Source organism: Trachemys scripta, chromosome 1, assembly GCF_013100865.1.
Source record: "Trachemys scripta elegans isolate TJP31775 chromosome 1, CAS_Tse_1.0, whole genome shotgun sequence".
Taxonomy (NCBI): domain Eukaryota; kingdom Metazoa; phylum Chordata; order Testudines; family Emydidae; genus Trachemys; species Trachemys scripta.
Window position 1 is genome coordinate 92,919,876 of NC_048298.1, and position 21,597 is coordinate 92,941,472.

Genomic DNA, 21,597 nt, shown 5'->3' on the forward strand with positions numbered 1-21,597 from the left:
CTCTGGCCATCCAGCTCTGTAGGTGGTGCAGAAGTAAATGTGGCAATACCATGATCCTCCCCCCTGCTCCCACAATAACCTTGTGACCCCCATTTGGGTTGGGAAATGCTGGTCTCCCCCCTGTGAAATCTGTATAGAATATGGTAAAAGTACACAAAGACCAGATTTCATGGTCCATGATGCGTTTTTCGTGGCCGTGAATTTGGTAGGGCCTTGCTTATGTAGCTTGACGCATTTAATGACCTCCATTTCTCCCCGCCCCAACAGCCTCTCAGAAACTCTCCAGCATAGTGAAGCTATGACAGTACGATAGCGTGGAGGGAAAGGAAACAGGAAGAAACTGCTTTCCTTGTGGCCAGATCAGTGACTCAACAAAACTTAAAAGTGGAGGGAGAAATGCCAACAAAGGCTGCTGGAGTACAGTCCCACAGGAGACTTGGCATGACAGATAACTCAAGGTGAAATGGAAAAGCTGCTTTCTGGAGTAGTGTAGGCAGGTCATAGAGTAGTGGAAGCAGGTGGCAATGACTTCCAGGAGTAGGAATGCAGTGCTTCTTGTTAAAGAGCATGATTCCCTGCTGAGAAATACAAATATCTTTCCTAGCTGTCACTCTAAAACTGCTCTGCTGCATCCAGAAAACACTGCCTGGAACCTGTCTTTTAAAGAACCTCATTTCCTCTTTAAACAAAGGAATTTCTAAACTCCTTGCTCAAATGACAGGACAAATGTGCCTTCTATTCACTACATGGTAGCATGACTGCCCATAAACCTCTTATCTCCAGTTCACTTCCTCTATTGCTTCCTTCTCTTCCCTGCCTACTCCTTGTCAGCAACAGTGCCAACAGCTGTTTTCTTTAAACAAGCTACTGACTTGTCCTAGCAGAGTTTCTAGTTTGTGGGAAGCACCTTCACTTCTGTGCAACAATGGAGGCAATTCCTTTGATGCTATTGTAACAGGATTCTCTGGAAGATGAGGCTTCCTCTGATTATAACTAACAGCAAAACCACTTGACGGATGTAGAGCAAGCATCCTGTATGGAATCTCTGCCAGTTACACAAGTTGGTTCTGCGGACAGCCACACAGTTGTGGCTTAGAAGTGATAGGTGAAGTTCCCTTGCTCGTGGTGGTTTGTAGCCAAATGGTCACTAGTATCTCTCCTCATCTTTCTTCCTGACTTTGATGCAGTGTTAACTGTCTGAAACCCAGAAATCCCAGACTTGCATTGTTGATTCACATCAAGAAGCTAAAGGATTAGTCTGTCTGTTTTCTTAGCACTGGTGGGGGGAGGGAGGGTGGGTTTGAGCTCTGCTTAAGTGTTTACCTTGCCTGCTGTAAGGGAAGAGGTAACAGGTGGAGGAAAAAAGAGGGTTACAATCCTGCCCCCAGGCAAATAGCTCTCAGCTGTTACCCCTTTCCCACAACAAATCTAACATGATGAATCTGGCAGTCTTGTCCAATTAGCTGATTGCTCCAGGTCCTCTTTATCTAGTCCAGAATAACATAGCCTATAACCACCCTCCTTTGTGCACTTGCTGGGCTTAGAAATCCTTCCCAATTGATGGGCTACTGGCTGTGACCACACTATCTATTTAACAAGGTTTTAGTGGGCTCAGAGTGTGGGTTTCAGTGTCTTGTAAAGTGTATGTATTGGCAGCAAAGTAACTCTAAAACAGTCTCCTTTTTCAAGGATACCAAATGGCAGAAATTCTAAATTGTAGGGATGACATTGGGGTTTGACATTGGGGGTGGGGGGAGTAGTGGCTGTTGTAAAGTTTCTGGTCCCAGCCAGCCTCCTGGGCAATGGAGAGCAACATTCCCATTTGACTTTCTAGCCTTTTGATTAGCCTGTGGGGGAGGCTTGATGCAGCCAGTGGTATGGGAGGAATCTGAACTGAGAACAGAAGATGAAAGAGCCCAGTGCTCTGCAAGGACTGGAGGCATTTAGGATTAATGGTTGTGCCCCTTTCAGAGTCCAGTCTGCAGGGAGTCCTTCATGGTATGAATGCTTTTAGAGAAAGATAGCAAGCTGGTAACTCTGAATGGAGAACAGTTATCTCTTGAGCTGATGAAGCAGAAAGCCCTACATGTTAATTTGTTTGGATTCTGTATTTTTTGGTTTCACTGAGTTTATGGTATTTTAATATGCAGCCTGTTCAGGTTTAGGCGTGGGGATAGAAGGGTTGCTTTTATTCTGATTTAAACTAATCCAGGAATTGTTTAACCCTTTGTTTTTTGTATTCAAGCTGATGCGCTACCTTTCAGAACTGGGCTTTCTGGCAGGCTGCTGTAGAGGCCCCCTCACCAAAGGTGCACCAGTGCCTATATGTTCAGTAGGATTCAGTCACTTGTGGGAAACTTAATCCAGGGCACTGCGGTGACCTAGAGGCATTGTGGAAAATTTGCCATATTTAAAGTGGTGCTGTTTTTATCCCCAGTCTACTCTGCTATGGGGCCTTGGAGGGACTTCAGAATTCTGCTCTTGTTGACAAACTTTGGAAATCCTCCAGTGTAATAAAGTTACCATATTTGTGTGTAGGAGTGAAATACCCAGGGTGCCTAAGTGCTGCAATTCTCCTGGTGTCTGGCACCTTGAGTACCTAATGGTTTGAATGCTTTCAAAGGAAGTGGCTTTATTGCATTGAAGAGTTGAAGGATAATAGTTTCATATGGAGATGTTTTAAGCATGCATAGCATTACTCTAATGCAACAGACGTGCATAAAAGGGTGTGTGTGTGTAAAGTCTTTTACCTGCCTTAAATTTCTAAATAGTCGAGGGTAGTATCTTCAGTAGATCTATTTGAAAAATGAATTTCAGAACTGTTGGAGTGGAGTCTGTTCAAGCTAGTTGGGAAGCTTTCTTCACCAGCATCTGGAGCAGGTGAACAATCTTCTCTATGAAATACTGATGTAGGGCCAGACTGTCCAGACATGACACCAATGTCTAAAGAACCACACAAAATGGCTGTCGAAATGTCGCACTAAACATTGGCAACAAAACTTGGTCAACAGGGAGTACAATTAGTCCCTAATGGCTTCTTCAAAACTTCTCTCTAGAAGAGTGCTCCCTCTTCTTGCTCTGAATCTACCTATCAGGTCTGGCTCTTATCTATTCCCTCCCTTCCAGCTTGTCTCACTTCAGCAAGCAGAACAAGTAGCCGGGAGAGACTGTTTCCTACATGTCCCAGTGGTCAATTGTTGGGTTTTTAGCAGTGGATTGGACAAGAGTTTTAAAAATATGGGGCATATTAAACACTCCTTGATCTCCATAGATTAGCCCCCAGTGATTCTTAAATAGCCAGTTTACTTCTGGTAGTCACTTGGGAGCTAGCCAATCTAAGGGCTAAAGGGAATGAAACATCTAAGGGTACATCTGCACTGCACAAAAAATCAAACCCACGGCACTGAGTATTAGAGCCTGGGTCAACTGACTCAGGCTTGTGCTATGGGGCTAAAAATAGCAATGTAGATGTTCCTGCTCGGGCTCTGAGAGCCATCCCCTTCTCTGGGTCTCCGAGCCCAAATGGGAACATCTACATTGCTGGGTTGTTTTGTGTGAACAAGTCAGTTGATGCTCACTGCCACAGAGGTCTGTTTTGCAATGTAAATGTACCCTGAAGTACTGAAGCTTTGGATACAAATAATAAAATTTTATCTTAAGGGGAGGAATGTCCCTAGATATTCTAAACTGCACTAGGACAATTTTAGGTTCTAGAAGTATATGTAACCTCTTTAGATTCTATAGGGAGTCTTACCAGAGCTGTTCAGAAGCTTCCTTTTTAAAGAGGACACCGTTGCATGTGGTTCACTAAGAGGCACAAAGTGGGTGGGGAAAAATAGCCTGTCAAACTGGATTGGAGGAGAGCTCAACTGATCAAGTCATGTCACTCTCAAACTCTAGAAGTGCCACATGTAATGTAAGTCAAAGAAAATACTGTAGTGGCCCCTCTATGGATTTGAATAAATCTATGATTAGTTGACTCACAAGTGTTTAAACTCAATATTAACACCTTTATCCCCCTTTGGGAAGGGAGATTGAGGCTCTTCGCAGAGGCCCTTCCCCAGTTGCCACATTTCATAGGAAATACCAAGTCCCCATGATCTGATACTATAGAACTTGAGCATGAATTACTTAGTTTATAACTCTCAGATGTTTACATATTTCTTAAGTTTGAGTTAACAGGACACTTCTGGTTTTGCTTAGTTTGACTGGACTGACCCAACCAGCATTTCATCTTTTTTGTGTCAAACTTGTATGTGCTGAACTATCTGCTTTGCCCTGGATGTTTAACGCTTGGCAAGTGCTATGCAGTAAATATCTGAACTGGTTCTCCACCAGCTACGTAGCTGTTCAGGTGCTAGAGGTGGCAGCAGAACTGTGGGTTATGGGAGACTAAGTGTGGTGGTTCTAGTTTTAGTTTTGTTTTGTTACAGCATGGAAGGGTCCAGTTAAATTCTCACTAAAAGGGAAGGAAAACTACCAGTGATTTCTTTAGCGATTTGTGCAGGGCTCTACAATAATCCAAAGCAAGAGGCACTGTTAAGTATTTGGTTGCTTGTTATACAGTGTTTCTTTTCAGTGGTGTCTACACATGAATTGGGTGATAAGGTTAATGTAGCTTTTGATTTCCATAGTTTATTTTTTTTATAGGTGTTTGTCTTCTCTCGGATTGCACTCGGTAATCTGAACTAATTTGCAAGTGTCTTTTTGCTTTGAAATACCATTTCTGTTAGAGCAAAGAACATAGAAAATCCTTTACTCATTTGGTTTGTGCTGCTTACCAGGCATCTTCTGGTTGGTTCTTATAAACCAAAGCTGAAGTGTTTTAGCCAGTTTATGTGGCACTTTAGCCCAGACTGTCAGCCCCTCTGCTGAATACTGTATTGGCACCATGAGCACAGGAGCATGCATACTAGGTATTTTTTTTTCCTTTCAGAACTCCTCAAACATTTGTGTAACCTAAAATTGCAGGTAGACTCATTTATTTTCCAATTTTGCTGTTTCCAGATTCAGACATGGAATTGCTGGAGGAGGGGATCTGGTCCAAGAATAACTTGGGAAATAAGCTTGGATGTTTGTTTCTATCAATAGATGGAAAAACTTGTGTATATTTAACTTTTTCGTACAAATCTTTCAGCTTAAGATAGCATGAAGCTGAGACTTCACTTCAGCTGATTCCTTTCTTGTCCATTCCTAGAAGTTCTGTTGCTATTCCTGTCCAAGGTCACCTTCATATTAATTCTGGTTTTGGATCTTGGATTTCGACTGTCTACACTAACATTTTACTTCCAAATTTCTTCCCAGTTGGAGTGCTAAGAGAGACTGTCTGCTGGCTTTTTAACCACAGTGCTTCTAACCCTACTTGCAGCATGTCTAGATGGCATGCATGTTCAAATATCACTAGTCGGTCTGTGCTGGCATTCCCACCAATGGATTAATTACAGATTTATTCAAATCCATGGAGGGGCCACTACAGTATTTTCTTTGACTTACATTACATGTGGCACTTCTAGAGTTTGAGAGTGACGTGACTTGATCAGTTGAGCTCTCCTCCAATCCAGTTTGACAGGCTATTTTTCCCAGCCACTTTGTGCTTCTTAGTGAACCACATGCAATAGTGTCCTCTTTAAAAAGGAAGCTTCTGAACAGCTCTGGTAAGACTCGCTATAGAATCTAAAGAGGTTACATATACTTCTAGAACCTAACATTGTCCTAGTGCAGTTTAGAATATCTAGGGGCATTCCTCCCCTTAAGATAAAATTTTATTATTTGTATCCAAAGCTTCAGTACTTCAGGGTACATTTACACTGCAAAATACACCTCTGTGGCAACTGACTCTTGTGGGGAGAAACTTGAATTAAAATGCAAGTGTAGATAAGGCCACTGGGTAGAGCCCGTAAGGAGCCTGCTTTGTGTGTGGGGCAAAGGCTGTAATAACTTTACATAGTAAAGTCAGGTGTGTGTGAAGAGGGTTCAGGACTGAAATGCTTCATGGATAAAGCTTTTTTTCATTTAAGGCTAAATCAGTCCAGCTCTCTTGCTTCGGCTCAATCCTATCATTTGGTCAGCCAGTCAGTTGCTTAAATTGGAGTGCATGTACTAGCAGCAGTGTCAGAGGAGCATTTAGTAACGGAAACCAAGAGGACTAGGCATTTTCTCTGGCCTCTCTCCTGCCAGACGTTATGTTCAGTGGTTAGGAGGTGGGCGGTACCATCTAGCAATGGTTAAGCTTTTTGCCTTAATGAGTCAGCTATAGGCTGGGGATTGCAAGCCAAGCCTTTGCCTTTCAGATACACTTCCTCTTAGCTGGAAAGATGATGTCACCATTGTGTGAAAGCTATATTACTTCTCCTTTTATGGAGATGTACAGGCTCAAAATCGGAGTTGCTCATGCAGAGGAAGTGGGTGATAAAGGCCTTTTAGGATGTTCTGTAACTAAGATGCTTAGTGCAAACTGAATGTTCTGTTCTAGCCTTCTAATGTCTCTTCCTCCCCACCCCCAAATCCTCCAAAACAAAACCACCTGAGCTGGAGTTGTAGCCATTTGACCATTGTACTAGCATATGCAAAAACAGTCCCAGAACTCTCAGTCCATTTGCTATCTCACTGTACAATGTTACATAGAGGATTTTTACATACATCTCTTGTAAAAATCAACTTTTGCCTTAATGATATTTTTGCAAATGCTTTCAGATCCTGGAACCAACCTAAATGCATTGATATTTGGGGACTACAGAGGTTAAGAACGGTTAGTTTTTTGCATAGGCAAAAAAAGTATGTAATAAGCAGTTAGAGTTACTGTGCACCTTGAATTTGAAGGTTGTATTACTTTCTGGATCCTTGATTACTTTTTGTTAAGTACTCTGATACTGTGGTAATAACTAAATAAAGCTTAGATAGAAATATTTCTTTGCCAGCTGGTCTGAAGTACAGAATTGTTGCTGCAATTAGACTAATGGTTTACTTATTAAATATGTAATTCAGAGGCGTGACTCTGTCTGAAAAGCAGATTCTTTTCAATTACTTTTTTTGATTGTCCTGTAGTAAACAATTGAAGTTATTGTACCCAGTATGAGTAACTTGCATGTGCCACCAGTTTTGGAGATGTGTCTTAGAGGTGGGCCTCTAAGAAAATGGGTCCCTCTAGTTCTGGCAACTGAAGTTTGACTTTAGCCATGGTTATGCAAGAAAAATCAGAGGGTTGTGTGGAATATGTAACCTCCTGGAATTTAGAGTAAGTGCCTCTTAAAGTGGAACAACTTCTAAGAGGAGCTGCTTTTGTAGCAGTTTAACAACTCTTTTTGGTCTTCTGCTAGGATCCTACTTCCTGTGGCTCAGCAGAGCATTTGAGTAGTCTGTCTGTACACAATTAGAAGAATTCCAGCTATCCCAGTGATGGCTGTTTTGCAGTGCTGGGAAAGAATTTCTTCTTAGATTCCAAACTGGAATGTTTCCTTTTATGGTAGTGTCTGCATACGGCTGTGACTTGCCTGCACTCGCAGGTACATTCCTGATGGCTTAAAGCGGAGGTGACTCACAGCTGCAGCTGGTCATGGGGAAAGCAAATGGGAGGGGGTAACGTAGCACTGAAAGGGTCCACCGTTATTGTCTAGGGCTTTTCCTGTATGTTCACCAATTGGTATGTCTGATTTTGTAGTAAGGTGTGAAAAGGGGAAACTCTACTTACCATCCACCTGTGGAAGATATTAGACTGCTGCTGTATCGCCACCTCCCTCCCTCATATGAGATTCTAAAACATTCTTGTAAACCAGTGGTTTTCAAACTTCATTGCACCGCAACCCCTTTCTGACAACAAAAATTACTACATGACCCAGGGGGAGGAGGGCGAGTCTGAGCCCCACTGCCCAGAGCTAAAGCACTCAGGCGTCGGCTTCAGCCCCAGGTCCCAGTGAGTCTAATGCTGGTCTTGGAAAACCCCATTAAAATGCAGTCATGACCCACAGTCTGAGAACCTTGGCTCTAGATAAAGTGTCTGCCAAGGCATTTGATTTGTGTATGTTTGATTCTAGTGTCCATCTCTGTTCTATTTGACTTGTGGCTGTTTGCCAGTGTTTTATCATGAAGGATAGGGATGTTACCTTTTTGTCTCAAACATGCTTCCTAAATGAGCCCCCCAAGTACCCAAATGAGTGTAAGCTTTTCCGGCAGATGAGCTGTTCATCACAAGTTTTCAAAAGGCCATAGCTACATATGAATGTGCTGCAAAACCAGCCAGGTGTCTGTCCTACTGAATACAACACCTGGGGCTATGTGCAGATGAATCATTAGTTATTCCCCAGTGCACCCTCCAAGTGCCCAGTCATGCAGAATCCTGGCGCTTACCTTGGTGATCCATTGACCGACTGGAGACCTTAATGGGTGTGGCCGTCTGAACTGCTTAGAGGTCTGTCCTTATACCTGTCATTCAGCTGTGGATTTCTTAAAGAACTACATTGAACATATCTTAAGTCTTCAGTGACTGAAGAGTCTGCCACTTCATTATAGGTAGTTATACCTATAGTTAAGGTTGCCAGATGCTTAAGTTTAAGATCCTATTTTCTTTTTTTTATTACTTAAGCCATTTAGGCAGAGACTTTCCATGCCCAATGTCTGCCTTGCACTAAATATTTTTGGCAAGTTTCAGTAAAATGGATCAGTCACTTCTGAGGACAAGATCAGGGGAAAATACATTTTTTGACTAGTTGAATAATAATAATAATAATAAAAAAAAAACAACCTCTTGCAACAGTTTCATTAAGAAGCCCTACCACTTCCATGTTTTAAAGCAGGGACCTGAAATTTGCCTGGGTGATTGTCCTGGTATCTGATGTTCCTTTTGCCTTTGGGTGAATGTTTACAGGAAAGGGCTAGATCCTTGGATGTATAACCAGGAGTAGAAAGGTTTCAGAGTAGCAGCCGTGTTAGTCTGTATCCGCAAAAAGAACAGGAGTACTTGTGGCACCTTAGAGACTAACAAATTTATTAGAGCATAAGCTTTCGTCGACTACAGCCCACTTCACGAAAGCTTATGCTCTAATAAATTTGTTAGTCTCTAAGGTGCCACAAGTACTCCTGTTCTTTTTTCAGGAGTAGAAAGGTGATTTTTTGTTTTTGTTTTTAAACCTGTGTATGGGATTGGTGAGACTGGTACTGGAATACTGACTAGAGGGCTGGTATCAACATTTTTAAAAGGATACTGAAAAACTGGAGAGGGTGCAGTAAAGAGCCACAAACTATTTGAGGGCTGGAGAAAATGCCTTACAGTGACACATAGAACGCAATCTGTTTATCTTACAAAAAGAAAATTGAGAGATGACTTGATTACAGTGTACAAGGGGAGAAAATCCTAGGTACTGCAGAGCACTTTAGTTTGCTTGAGAAAGGCATAATAAGAACAAATGGCTGGAAGCTGAAGCCAGACAAATTAGAAATAAAGGCACAAATTTAACAGGTTGTTTAAGCATTGGAACATATATCGGGAATTTGTGGATCCTCCATTTCTTGATGCCTTCAAATCAAGACTGGATGTCTTTCTGGAAGTTCTAGTAAAAAAGTTATTGGGCTAAATATATGGGTAACAGGGTGAAACAGAATGGCCTGTAATACAAAGGTCAGACTAGATCTAATAATCCCTTCTGCTCTTAACCTCTATGAACTTGGATTAATTCAGAGCATCTGAAAATCTCAGCACATCATGCTCAGAGACTTGGTTGGCAGCTAAATTTTTGAAGATTCAGTCTGCAGAGAGCATACTGCATCCCCATAGCTCCCATGTGAAACCAGACTTCACAGAAGCAGTAATGGTGTCCCCTCAGTAATTGAGCATCTTCCATTCCTGGTCTAGGACTCTCCCTGCAATTGCTACTCCTGGCTACTAGGAGCCACCGGAGCACTAGGCTCCAACTAAGCATGGAAACTCTGTCCTGTGCTGTCTCCCCCTACTGATGCCCAGCCAGCATGGAGGAGGAAGCTACCTGAATTAGGAACAGGGGAGGGGAAAGTGATTAAATACTGGGGTAGTGGAGAGGGGAAAAAGGATAGGAGCTGGGGGGAGAGGGGGCAAGATGGGTACAGATAGGAAAGGGGGGGAGGGGAGGATAATAGTAGGAAGTGGATATGGGGATAGGAATGGTAGGAACCATGTAAGGGGAGGATAGGACTGGTAGGGATGCAGGGGGAACCTTGAACAGGAGCCAGGGAAGGAAGGTGGAAACTGGGGGTGGGGGAGAGGAAAGGGAAGAGGCTGGGACTTAGGGGTGTTTGTGAAGATAAATTCACTGTTTTTAAAAATCTAAGATGTTATGATAGCACCTAAACACTAATAGTTGTGTATTCAGTGCAGGGTTTGCAGTAAATAACATTTCAATATGTGGCCGCATGTATTAAATAGTTACCCATTCAGTGAGCACAATTCATTCTGCACCGAATGAGGGTGCGTGTGGGGGGGGGGGTTGGATGGTATTTGTTAACGTAATTGAATACTCACAGTGCATATACGCAAGGGATCCGAATTTGGGTTTATGGTCAACCTTAATTCTGGTACTTCCTGTATTTGACCTTGCAACCTTAATGTTCTTTTAATGTGGTGGGTTTTTATGTGTAGTAGTACAGTGCCTCAGTCCTGAACTTGCCACATAAGAAATGGCTAAAGCAAAAATCTTGAGCCACTTCTTTTTTTCACTCTAGCATCTCCACTAAAGCTGTAGTCAATGCTTAGGCCCCCTTGCTTTAAAGGATAGGTCGACGTCCGCAATAGCCTTGTGGCAGGGTTTGAGTTGCATGGAGTATTCTGCATTTAGTAGCAAATAGTTCAGGAGGCACAGGAACAAATCATGAGGGGTGTGTGTGTGTGTGGGGGGGGGGGTTCTATTCACACCCTGGAAAAAGCAAAATAACAATTACCTTGTTTTGTGCTGAACTACAGATACATCTGGACAGGTAAAACTAAAATGATGATGGTGCTCTCTTTAGGACTTGGGGAGAGAGGAGGAACTATACCAAGGTTTAGAGATGACTGCTCATACTTCTGAAGACACTTGCATGAGGGTGCTTAGTGGCTTCTGCTCTCCATGTTTTGGGGAGTGCCAGAATACCCTCTGAACTTAATAGCTTTTGTGGTTTAGGCAGAAGTGAGTTTTGGCCTGTCTGATCCTGTTTCTTTTATTTCAGATCGAGAGGATCAGTCCATTCTGTGCACGTGAGTATTTACATTCTTCAGCTTGTCTTGTTGTCAGCTCTTATTAAAATCCTGCTGGAGGGCTTAATTGGGGGTTTACTGGAGTCAGTATGTCACGTGATACTGTAGAGGCTAGGGAACATTTGCCTGTTTAAATCGTACTATTAGCATCTCTTCCCTGCCCACATCTCCTCTCTTTCTGCACAAGGATTGTCTCTGGCATGAAGGAGCAGGAAATAGGTGATCTTAAGGTGACTCCCTAGTGGAGATGTTAGTTTATTGATGCTTGGAAAGGACTTTGGAAGAACTGGGGTAGCAGTGGTGTATATACAGTCAACAATGCAACTAGGAAGGCAATAGCCATGTGCTCTCATTCATGCTATCTAGGTTGAGGTTGTAGGGAATAATGTGCCTACTCAACATTGCAGTTTCCTCTTTCAAGCCTAAAAGTAAGATTCATCCCCCAAACCCTGTTAAGTTCTGGTTCTGAAGGAGTTAACTACAGATCTTTTGCTTAGGGGAATTCCTTTTAAGGAATTCACTTAATTGCCTTTGTGTCTCCTACCCCCTCCCCCCCACCATATTATTCCTCAACCACTTGCATGTGAAGGCTGCCAAGTGACTGGAAAGCAAATTTTCCTCCTCTTCCTCCCCCCCCTCCCTCCTTCTCCCCCCTTTCCCCCCCAGTCATGAGAAACTGGCTGAGCAATAGGACTAGAGCATGGTACTGATTGCTCTACTGTTCACTTAATGTGTTCAGGTTCTCTGTTAGGGCAAGTATCTCAAAGCAGTGTTTAATAGTAAGAATGCAACTAAAAGCACTGTGGTCAGCTGAAAAGCATATTGGGTTTAAAAATGTGAATGCATTTCCCCCGTCTTGTTCTTGAATGAATCCCAGACTCTGTCTTTGCAGAGGTGAATCGGGAGCTGGTAAGACAGAGAACACCAAGAAAGTCATTCAATATTTGGCTCATGTTGCTTCCTCGCACAAGAGTAAAAAAGACCAGGTAAGTGCCTGTGTTCACTACAAGGATGCTGCACTGTCATGCTGGGCACCTACAAGCTATGGTACACTAGGAGATACCTTGGTTAATACTGGCTGAATAAAACACTAGGTACCAACTTGGGCATAGGGGAGTCAGGAGACAATGAACTATGGAGCCATGACAATTTTTGTGTGTAACTTTTTAAACACCCCACAAGTCAGGGGTCACTGTTCTCCCCCATAATTCCATTGACTTCAGTGGAGATGCAGCAGTTTTTCAGAGTGTCTTGATTTCATAGGTGGGTGTGTTTAGGGGCACAGCTTACAAACCATCGCATATTGGTCTTCTGACTAGTTCATATAATGATTTGTGACCAATCCAAGCAATTTAAGTGACCCTGGGGATGTGGTCTCCTTTATTCTACTCCCCTGTATCTTGGGGCTGGTTGTGAAGTCTGTTCTATAAGCAGTCTCCAGTTTGGAGAGGTTCATAGATATGAGCTGAAGACTTGACTGAAACTATAACAGAACTTTTAAATGGGTGAAAAGTATCTAAATACATTAGAACAAGGGTCTTTGCAGTTGTCTCACTAATATATTTTTCCCCTCCCTTTCCCCTTGATGGATTATGACCGAACTCATCAGTTGTATCCTCTTAGGTGAGCTGCACGTTTACTGCACGTTCTGCACCAGGAATGCATTTTGTCCCTTTGTGTGACTTGAGCACCTTTTCACTTCACAACAGTGTCACTTTCTGCAGCTAGGACAGTCCCATAGACAACTCACAGTTCTGTTTTTGTCGTGCACAATAATCTTTTGTGAGATGCTGTCAATTAGAGATTGCAGATATGTCAAGTTCACTCATCTAGTCTGCACCCAAGGTCTCTCTTGTAGAACTTCCCAAGTACACTCTTGAGAAACTGTTCCTGTATAGTGAACTAACCAAGGGGAGTTGAACTGAACCTGGCTTTCCTAGAACTGCATATAGAGCCTCCAGTGTGCATGGTGTTCCTAACCAGATGGAGTTGACTGTCTGTCTAGCCTTCCACCACAGCAAGTTAGCTGTGAGTGCAGTTGCTGGGAAAGGTCAGGAAGCTGCTGCCCTGAGTGTACTGGATGTTCCAACACAATGAGCTTGTTAGCCAGAGTTGCACACATGGGAAATGCAGTTAACTTCTGAGCTTTATAACAAAACCCAGATGCCAAGCACATCTTCAATATCTCTATGTAAAAACCTCCTCTTAGTAACTTAATAGCCATGGTGTGTGTGTGTGTGTGTGTGTGTGTAGGGGGGGGGAATATGAAAAGGATACGCTCTGCATGCAGATGTGTATGTATGTGTAAGCTCACCTTTCTAATGAGTGGTTTCTGGAATCAAAACAAAAACCTAGCCTTCCATGTGCCAGACGCTGAGATCTACAAAACCTTGTGCCATGGGCTGTCAGTAGCTGTATTTAGAAACAATTTTGTTTTTATATTTTTTCTTGGCATATGTGTGTGGGGGGGGGGGGGAGAAGGATCATGGGATTGGGAGTTAAGCATTCTGCTGCTGCTTATTCTCAAGTGAAATTTCAGTCATCTAAGCAGACCAAGGATCTGGTTACGGTATAAACCAGCCTTTAGCTGGGCTTAACACATGACTTCTCTGAGTTCAAGCTCCATTTGGAAGGTTCTCTTAAGGAATCCTGCAGCTCACTTTGTAACTATGGTGGCTCCACATTGGTTACCAGCCTTACCAATGAGGATTAGAACTATTCAGGATCCTTGATGTTAGATGGTAATGAGCCTTCTCTGCAGCCCTGCTGACCTTCACACTCCCTAGGCCTGACTCCAGATTCCAATTCAGGTTGTCTACAGATTAGTATAGTAACTTTGAGATATCTGTTCACCTATCACAGGGCTGGGCAAACTTTTTGGCCTGAGGGCCACATCTGGGTATGGAAATTATATGGGAGGCCATGAATGCTCATGAAGTTGGGGTGCAGGAGGGGGTGAGGGCTTTGGATGGAGGGGGGTGGCCTTGGGGCAGGGGGGGGGGCAGAAATGCAGAGTTCAGGGTGTGGGAGGAGGCTCCAGGCTGATGCAGGGGGTTGGGGTGGGGGCTCGGGCGGGGGGTGCAGGCTTGGGGGTGGAGCTGGGGATGAGGGGCTTGGCGTGCAGGGGGATGCTTCAGGCTGGGGTTGAGGGGTTCGGAGGGTGGGAGGGGGATTAGGACTGGGGCAGGGGGTTGGGGCGCAGGATGGGCTCAGGGATGCAGACTCCGGGCAGTGCTTACCTGAAGCAATGGCATGTGCCTCCTCCGGCTCCTGTGTGGCCAGGCGCCTCTGTGCGTTGCCCCATCTGCTGGGGCCACCCCATCTTCTGGGGCTGCCCCTGCAGGTCCCAGTGGCCACAGTTCCCAGCCAATGGGAGCTGCAGGGGCGGCGCTTGGACCAGGGGAAGTGCGCGGAGCCCCCTGGCTGCCCCTAAACGTAAGGTGGGGGGAAATGTGCTGCTGCTTCCGGGAGCCGCACAGTGCAGCGGCACGCGTGAGCCGAGTGGCCCCTCACCCCGCTTCCTGGCTGGTGCGCCGGAACAGGGCAAGCCCCAGACTCCACTCTCCAGTGGGAGCTCGAGGGTTGGATTAAATTGACTGGTGGGCCAGATGTGGCCCGCGGGCCGTAGTTTGCCCACCCCGACCTATCACTACCCAAGGGAACAAGTCTGCAAACTCTGCTTGTGCTAACCCCCAAGGCCACTAGATTAGGCCCCGCTCCTGGCACCATTAGATTGAAGATGGAGCATGACTCTTGGTCTCCTGCATTGGCAGTACAGTACAGTAATGGTGTTACATTTGGTATCCTAGAGCCTTTTGCATTTCTGATATCTTTTGGTCAAGAGATTAAATTTACAACTCAAGTCTCTGCTTTCCTACTTTTTCAAACAAAAACAGGTTTTCTAAAGCCCTTCTCTCAGCTGCAGTGGGGGGTGGGGCGGGGGGGGGGGGAGGAACACCCCTTCCACTGATTTCTGTTGACTTGCAAGGATTCTAAAGCAATGATTAATGTTTTAGGTGATTTTTTTCCCCCCAAAAATTAATTCACTGCATTTATGGTGTTAAGTACTAGGCAAGGTGAGGCTGCATTTAGGGCATACAGCATTCCATTAAAATCTGTTTTCACTTAATCAAATTGTGTATTGGGGAATGGGGCAGGTGAGTTGTAGTTGAAGCTTTCCATGTTTGCTGTCTACCTCACTTCACCTGTCTCGAATCATAGGAGGGTAGAGTTCTATTTTCAAAACTAAAATTATAACTTTTTGCAATCAGAAATGCAAATGCCATGTTGTAACTCTGGCAGTTTTTATTGTGAGTGATGTGGTGCCTGGTGCTGTTTTCTTAAAGCTCCAGCTGTTGGAATGATGTTTCTTGAAAATCTCTTTTCTTTTTAAAGGTAGTTTGTAGCTCTCATGGCTGTAGAGAAAAGCTTGCAATCGTGAACCATAAAGGCTCAAAAACCAGAAAGAAAATAAAAAGAAACCAAAACTTATTTTTTAAATTGAATGATTTTTAAGTGACTCTCCTGATCTTTGGGGGCTTGCCTCATGATTTTTATTTTTAAACATGGGACTGGCAAGGTTGCTATTTTTGGCATATGGCTCCTCCTTTGGAAAGAATCTCTTAGACATTGGGAGTATATGAGGAGGAATTCTGAGTTTTCAGTGGGCATCAAAGACGTTGGTAACTTAAACTGATATGAAATCATGGAGAGAGGGGGTGCTAAGGGCCCAGCTGCACATTCCCTCTGTGGGCTAGCAGACCTAGAAGCTGGTACTGCAACAGTTTGCATGGGAGGGAGGGGGATGTTGTATCCATCTCAAATGCATACAGAATCTTTTTAAAAATTGTTTAAAAATCAGCTCAGGACCTGCAACTACAGGTACAGAAAGGTTGGCAATTTACAGGATCTCAGCAGTTCCTGCTGAATTCTGCTAATTGTAAGGTTTCGTAGCTTAAAAAAAGTTTTTCCTGTTGGAAAGATGGTCCTCAGTATGCTGCTGCTTCTACCTTGCTAATGAGCCATGCAAAAACAGTCTTCAGTCAAACAATGGCTGCAGAGGTGTGAATGCTGCTTCCTCCTATGAGGTATGACCTGAAACCCTACATGGGCTACTTAAATACCAACATCAAAAGCACACTTTTTTTTCCTGCTTAGTGTTAGTTTTAAGGCAATGTTCAAGTTACATGTTTATACATCAGTGAGGAAAGGAGCTAATGCTTTCATGGCAACATTAACCTTTTAATCAGATGCAGCATTATAGTAGCGTACTGAGAATTTGCTTCTGCAAAGGATTTGGTATTCCTGCTGCATTGCAACACTCTACCAAGCTGGTTCCCATGATTGGTCTCTGATTTGATTAACTTTAGCCTTTCCCTCTTCCTCTCACCCCATGCCCCCCCTCCCCTCCCAGCCCCTACTTACCATTGTGATCTGCTTACAGGCAGCTGACATGCTACATGCCTACTACTACTGTGGATCTCCTTATCCGTTAGATCCCACTATCCTAGCCCTCCCCTTCTCCTTGCTTCTGACTCCACCAACTTCTATGTGTCACTAATTGCACCCTTCATTCCTGAGGTTAAAAAACATGAAAGAATTAACTTGCACACATTGCTGTGAGACTCAGCTGTGACTTTCCAGTTCTTGTGTAGCTAAATTTGGCCTTGCCGGTTTGATATTTTTTTTTAAGCTGAATAATTAAATCTATTTAATGCCAAAGTCTAACTGCTGTTTTCTTCTAAATAGTCTTTTGATCTTTTCCCTTGGTCCTGCAGTGAAGTTGTAATGTTGAATTTGTGACATCACTCATTTCCATAGTAACAGATTGTAGTCACAAACAGGATTAGGACTTCACTGCAGGATCTCTCACAGGATGGAAACTGTTGGAGAGTGGGCGTGGGTGTTGCAGCTCACACGTGTGTCAGAATAACAGGAGAAATGCAAAATTACTGACAGACTTTTTATAGCAAGTTTTGAGGTTTTCTTCTTGGCACAGGCAAGTGTGACCTTATAGGATAGATGGCTGCTGTCCCAGCCTATTCCTTCCTGTAACTAAACATCTTATACGCACTTGTGACAAAGTGAATAAAAACTTAGTTGTGGCTGTCTCTTCTGTGTGTAACTCTGCAGACTAATAGAAATGGTTGACTCTGTACTTTAGGCTTGTAAAGGAGAGTTGTGACCTGAACGCAGCACTAAAGAGTAGAAATGCCTGGGTTCTAATTCCAGGTTTTAACCTTGGGAAAGTCACTTCATATCTCTGCCTCATTTTTACAATCACTAATGGGACTAATATTTTATCCATCTCTAGAGGCAACATGAGGATTGACTAATGTTTATACATGCACTTTGAGAATGAAAGGAGCTGTAAAAGTATTTTGTCATGTAAACACACCCTCTGCAATCTGACTTCTGGGATCAGCATTCATAGGCAAAAATGTTGGGCTCTATTCCCATGCATCAGGAAGTCCTGAAGGCTTACTCTCCACTACTAAAAAGAGAAACCTTAACCCAGTTGTCAATTTCAGTATGTGGGATGGCATATGGCTAATTTTGAAATACATGGGACTCCCTACTTCCAGCACAGAGAAGGGACAGTCAGTTCAAGTAACCACCTACAGACTTCTGGAAAACATGTATATGCTCCAGAGATTGAGCACTTAGTAGCGACAACAATTTTGGCTGGTCTCTCCACCCCAGAACTGTTACCTATGGGGAGGAGGAGGAGTGTGTGGAAGTGGAAGACAGCAGATAAAACAGTTTAACTCAAATACCAGTAGTTGCCTTTTGTTGCATCCCAACAGAGGAGGGTTTTGATGGTCTGTTTAGCGATGAGAGCCCCAGTGCAAGCAAAGATTGTCCCCAGACCTCACAAACTGATTTGTATTCTGATCATCTATTACTGGTGAGGTCATCCTGTGCAGAATCCAGGGCTCCCTCCCAACTGAAAGCCAGGTTTGTTTTATTTTTCCGCCTGATAGGCACGATGCTGCTGGGTTGTGGATGTGATCTGGGGGAAGAACATTCCTTTCTCATTGCCCCCAGAAAGCCTGTGGGATGTGCCTTAGGCAAGAAGCTTACAGGACTATCTACTGGTAACTGAAATCCCGCACCAGAAGAGCGGAGTATTGCACTGATGCTGACTGGTTGGGGAGAAGAAAATATTTCTTCATACTGAAATGAACTCAGTCTTGCCAAAAGAAGAATCAGTGGTACCCTAACATGTTTAGGGGAATATTGCCAAAGATCTAATGTGGCTTCTCTACATAGATGCTAAGCTGATGTGAGATGAAACCTGGATCCTCTAGGTTAAGGTGTTAAAAGCTGCTGTTTTCATCCACTTTTGGTTTTCTGTCTAGGGAGAGCTTGAGAGGCAGTTGCTTCAGGCTAACCCTATCCTGGAGGCTTTTGGAAATGCTAAGACAGTGAAGAATGACAACTCCTCAAGATTTGTGAGTATTGTTGTCCTGCATTAGTTCTGGTGTCTCCAGTGTTCCAGAGGGAGAAGCCACTAGTTGAATGAGTTGTGGGAGTCTTGCTTTACTTTTGTGCCTGATATGCAGTCCTGGGATGTTCTTTTCTTTTCTGTAACTTGCTTCCCTTGAGTGAAACTGGGACACAGTTTTCACTTGTCAGTGAATTATCCACAAAGTACTGATGGGATTGAGTACCTGGAATACAAGAGGTTGAACCTTTGCCAGGACTCCCTGTGCCATTGTTTGTCTATCAAATTCATTTTTCTCCCAAGGAGAGATTAGTGACCCATATTGCATTAATTCTGGAGGGCAGTAGGGGGAATGGGAAGCTACACTAAGGGATGGGGAAGCTACACTTGAAACCAAATTAAAGTGTAAATGGTTGAAGAGGGGCTGAGCTGTCATGGTGGTCAATCTAGAATGCTGTCTCTACTTATGGCACCTAGAACTGAGGTGGAGGTGATCCACTTCAGAGTGAAACTGAAGATGTTTCCTGATGCCTAGGCAATCTGAAACCATGTAATTTGATGGCCCCTTTTCTCTCATAGGAGTAATTTATGGTGTCAAGGATGTTAAACTGTTCCATAATCAGTGAGTGTTGTGAGCTGGCTGGGCTTGTGGTCTGTTTAAAACTTGTCTTAGCTGGTAATTGTTATTTGGAGATGAAAGGCCTATATTGGGTCCTCTACCATTTTGCTCTAGCTGTGATAGCATAAGATAACAGTAATATTTCTGCTAATCTCTTTCTCAGGGCAAGTTCATCAGAATCAACTTTGATGTCAATGGCTACATTGTGGGAGCCAATATTGAGACTTGTATCCTTTGCACGGAGCCACTTAATAGAAATAATTTACAGGGTGTGGGGAATGGGAACATGCATATCTAACTATCTACCTATATACAGCCAATTAGTGTCTGCCACCTCAACAGCAATGAAGTCAGAGGGATCCCTAAACTTCTGTCAACACCTGCTGTCTTAGGCTAGAGAGATCCCTGTTAAAATCACTAGTTTCGTCTGCAAGTGAAAAAAGGAATCTTATTTAAATGGTACAGCATTTCAGAACCTATGTTGGGGTTATAGCAAGAATCCCTTCTGGATGAAATAATTCTAATGTTATGGGATAGAAGTGGCATTTTAAGCTGTGACATGCTGAGTAGACTTTGGATTCCATGACCCTTTCATGTTTTAACCAGGGGAAATGAGGAATGTGGCAAATGTCTTTCCTCCCTTTTTATTCACAACTCAGTCTTGCATCCTGGTCCTACCCTTGGAATGAGGATTAACTCAGGAGTCCAGAAGTGCATCTTAAACTTAATCAGCCACTGAGGTTGTTGAAGGGTGGGTTGCTGTCGGCCTATGGCACTACCCAAAGCTTTGAAAGGGCAATGCAGAGCACTAAGCTGCCTGTCACGCCAACCAACTTGAAGGGCACTGACACCAAATAGAACCTCTTTCCTCAGATGAGTGGAATGGGAAGTTACTTGTTAGTCTCTCTGCTGTTCCTTTACTCTGTAAGATCTCTTGGAGAAATCACGTGCAATCCGTCAAGCCAAAGACGAGCGAACCTTCCATATCTTCTACTACCTGTTGTCTGGGGCAGGGGAGCACCTGAAGAGTGAGTATCTTGTGCTGTAACTAGGGTCCCTTTCCCCTAACTGCCAAATGATTCCAAACACTTGCAGTCTAGGCCCTATTATTTCCCCTCTTCCAAAGCCTGGAACTGCCTCCCACTGTTTGCTGACCAGGACCTCTCCTTTCAACCATCTCCTTAACTTTTTTCCCTTCCTGCATTGGTACCCCTGCCAATGATGTCTCCACACCCTTCCTTACGTGAACTATTGTCCTGTCCCATGTTTAGTCTTGTCTAATACAGTGCAAGTTCTTTAGGGCAGGAACGATCTTATTGTAAACTTGGCAATTAACAAAATACAGAATAACGTTTGGCACCTATGCAGCACTAGGTGTGCCTGTGCTCTGTTAGGGTAACACCTCAAGATCTCAATCTAATCTTCCTGTTAAGCAGTTTAAACTCATGCCGCCACTGTGGGAGAGGGCAGACAGACTGGAGAGGTGGGGGGCAGGGAGAAAACTCACTTCATAACCATCTGCACAGCATTAATGGCAGAACATACTGTTCCTAGAGCTGTGTGGTGACCTCCATAACTGATTTGAAACAAACAGGATACCTGAAACTGGACGCAGTTGCAGGGCAGTCCTGTTTCTAATGGAAGTAGGATCCAAGAACCACTGGGGCTGCTTTGGCAGTGTGCCGGGGGATGGGATGGAGGAAAGAAAAAATAGTCTGGGCAGAAGAGCATTCTGATCTGTAACTCAGAAATACTGCTACAAGAAAAACATAAGACAACTGATCTAAACATAAACCCTGGTTCACCCAGCAAGACTGTTTTTACTTGCTGGGGACAGGAAAAGAACTAAGGGACAGATCTTCAAAGGTAATCAGGCACCTAACCTGCTTAGGTGCTTTTGAAAATCTCACTAAGCGCCTATATGCATCTTTAGGCTCCTGAATACCTCTGAAAACCTGAACCCTGAGTCTTTAGCGCAGAGGTCCCCAAAGTATGGGGTCTGCCCCCCCCCCTCTCCCCCAGGCAGGGGCGGTGCAGTGGGGCCCAGGCCAGCCCTGCCCCCACTCTGCTCCGGTCCTGCCTCCAGTCGCATCCCCAGCTCCCAGCCCTGCCCCTGGACCCATCCCCAACCCTGGCACAGCTCTGCTCTCAGCCCCGCGCTGGCCCTGGCCATTGGCCGTGGCTACATTCCTGGGCCGAGGCTGGGGGCAAGGCGCCCAGCTGCTGGCCCCCACCACAGCCAGGCTGTGGCTCTGCTTCCAGCCCAGCCTTGACCCCTGGCCACAGCTCCCTTCCCGGCCCAAGACTCACCCCCAGCTGTGGCTCAAGCCTCAG

General features: G+C 44.2%; 1 protein-coding gene across 2 annotated transcripts in view; it reads left to right on the forward strand.

The window, feature by feature from the left end:
* Positions 1 to 21,597, forward strand: part of MYH9 (myosin heavy chain 9) — a 90,116-nt gene that overhangs the window by 28,485 nt on the left and 40,034 nt on the right. For both annotated transcript variants that reach the window (XM_034777637.1, XM_034777626.1), the window contains exons 4-8: positions 11,170 to 11,197; positions 12,090 to 12,183; positions 18,559 to 18,651; positions 19,427 to 19,490; positions 20,193 to 20,291. In XM_034777637.1, coding sequence (XP_034633528.1) covers positions 11,170 to 11,197; positions 12,090 to 12,183; positions 18,559 to 18,651; positions 19,427 to 19,490; positions 20,193 to 20,291 — 378 coding nt within the window. The remainder of the gene's footprint in view (positions 1 to 11,169; positions 11,198 to 12,089; positions 12,184 to 18,558; positions 18,652 to 19,426; positions 19,491 to 20,192; positions 20,292 to 21,597) is intronic.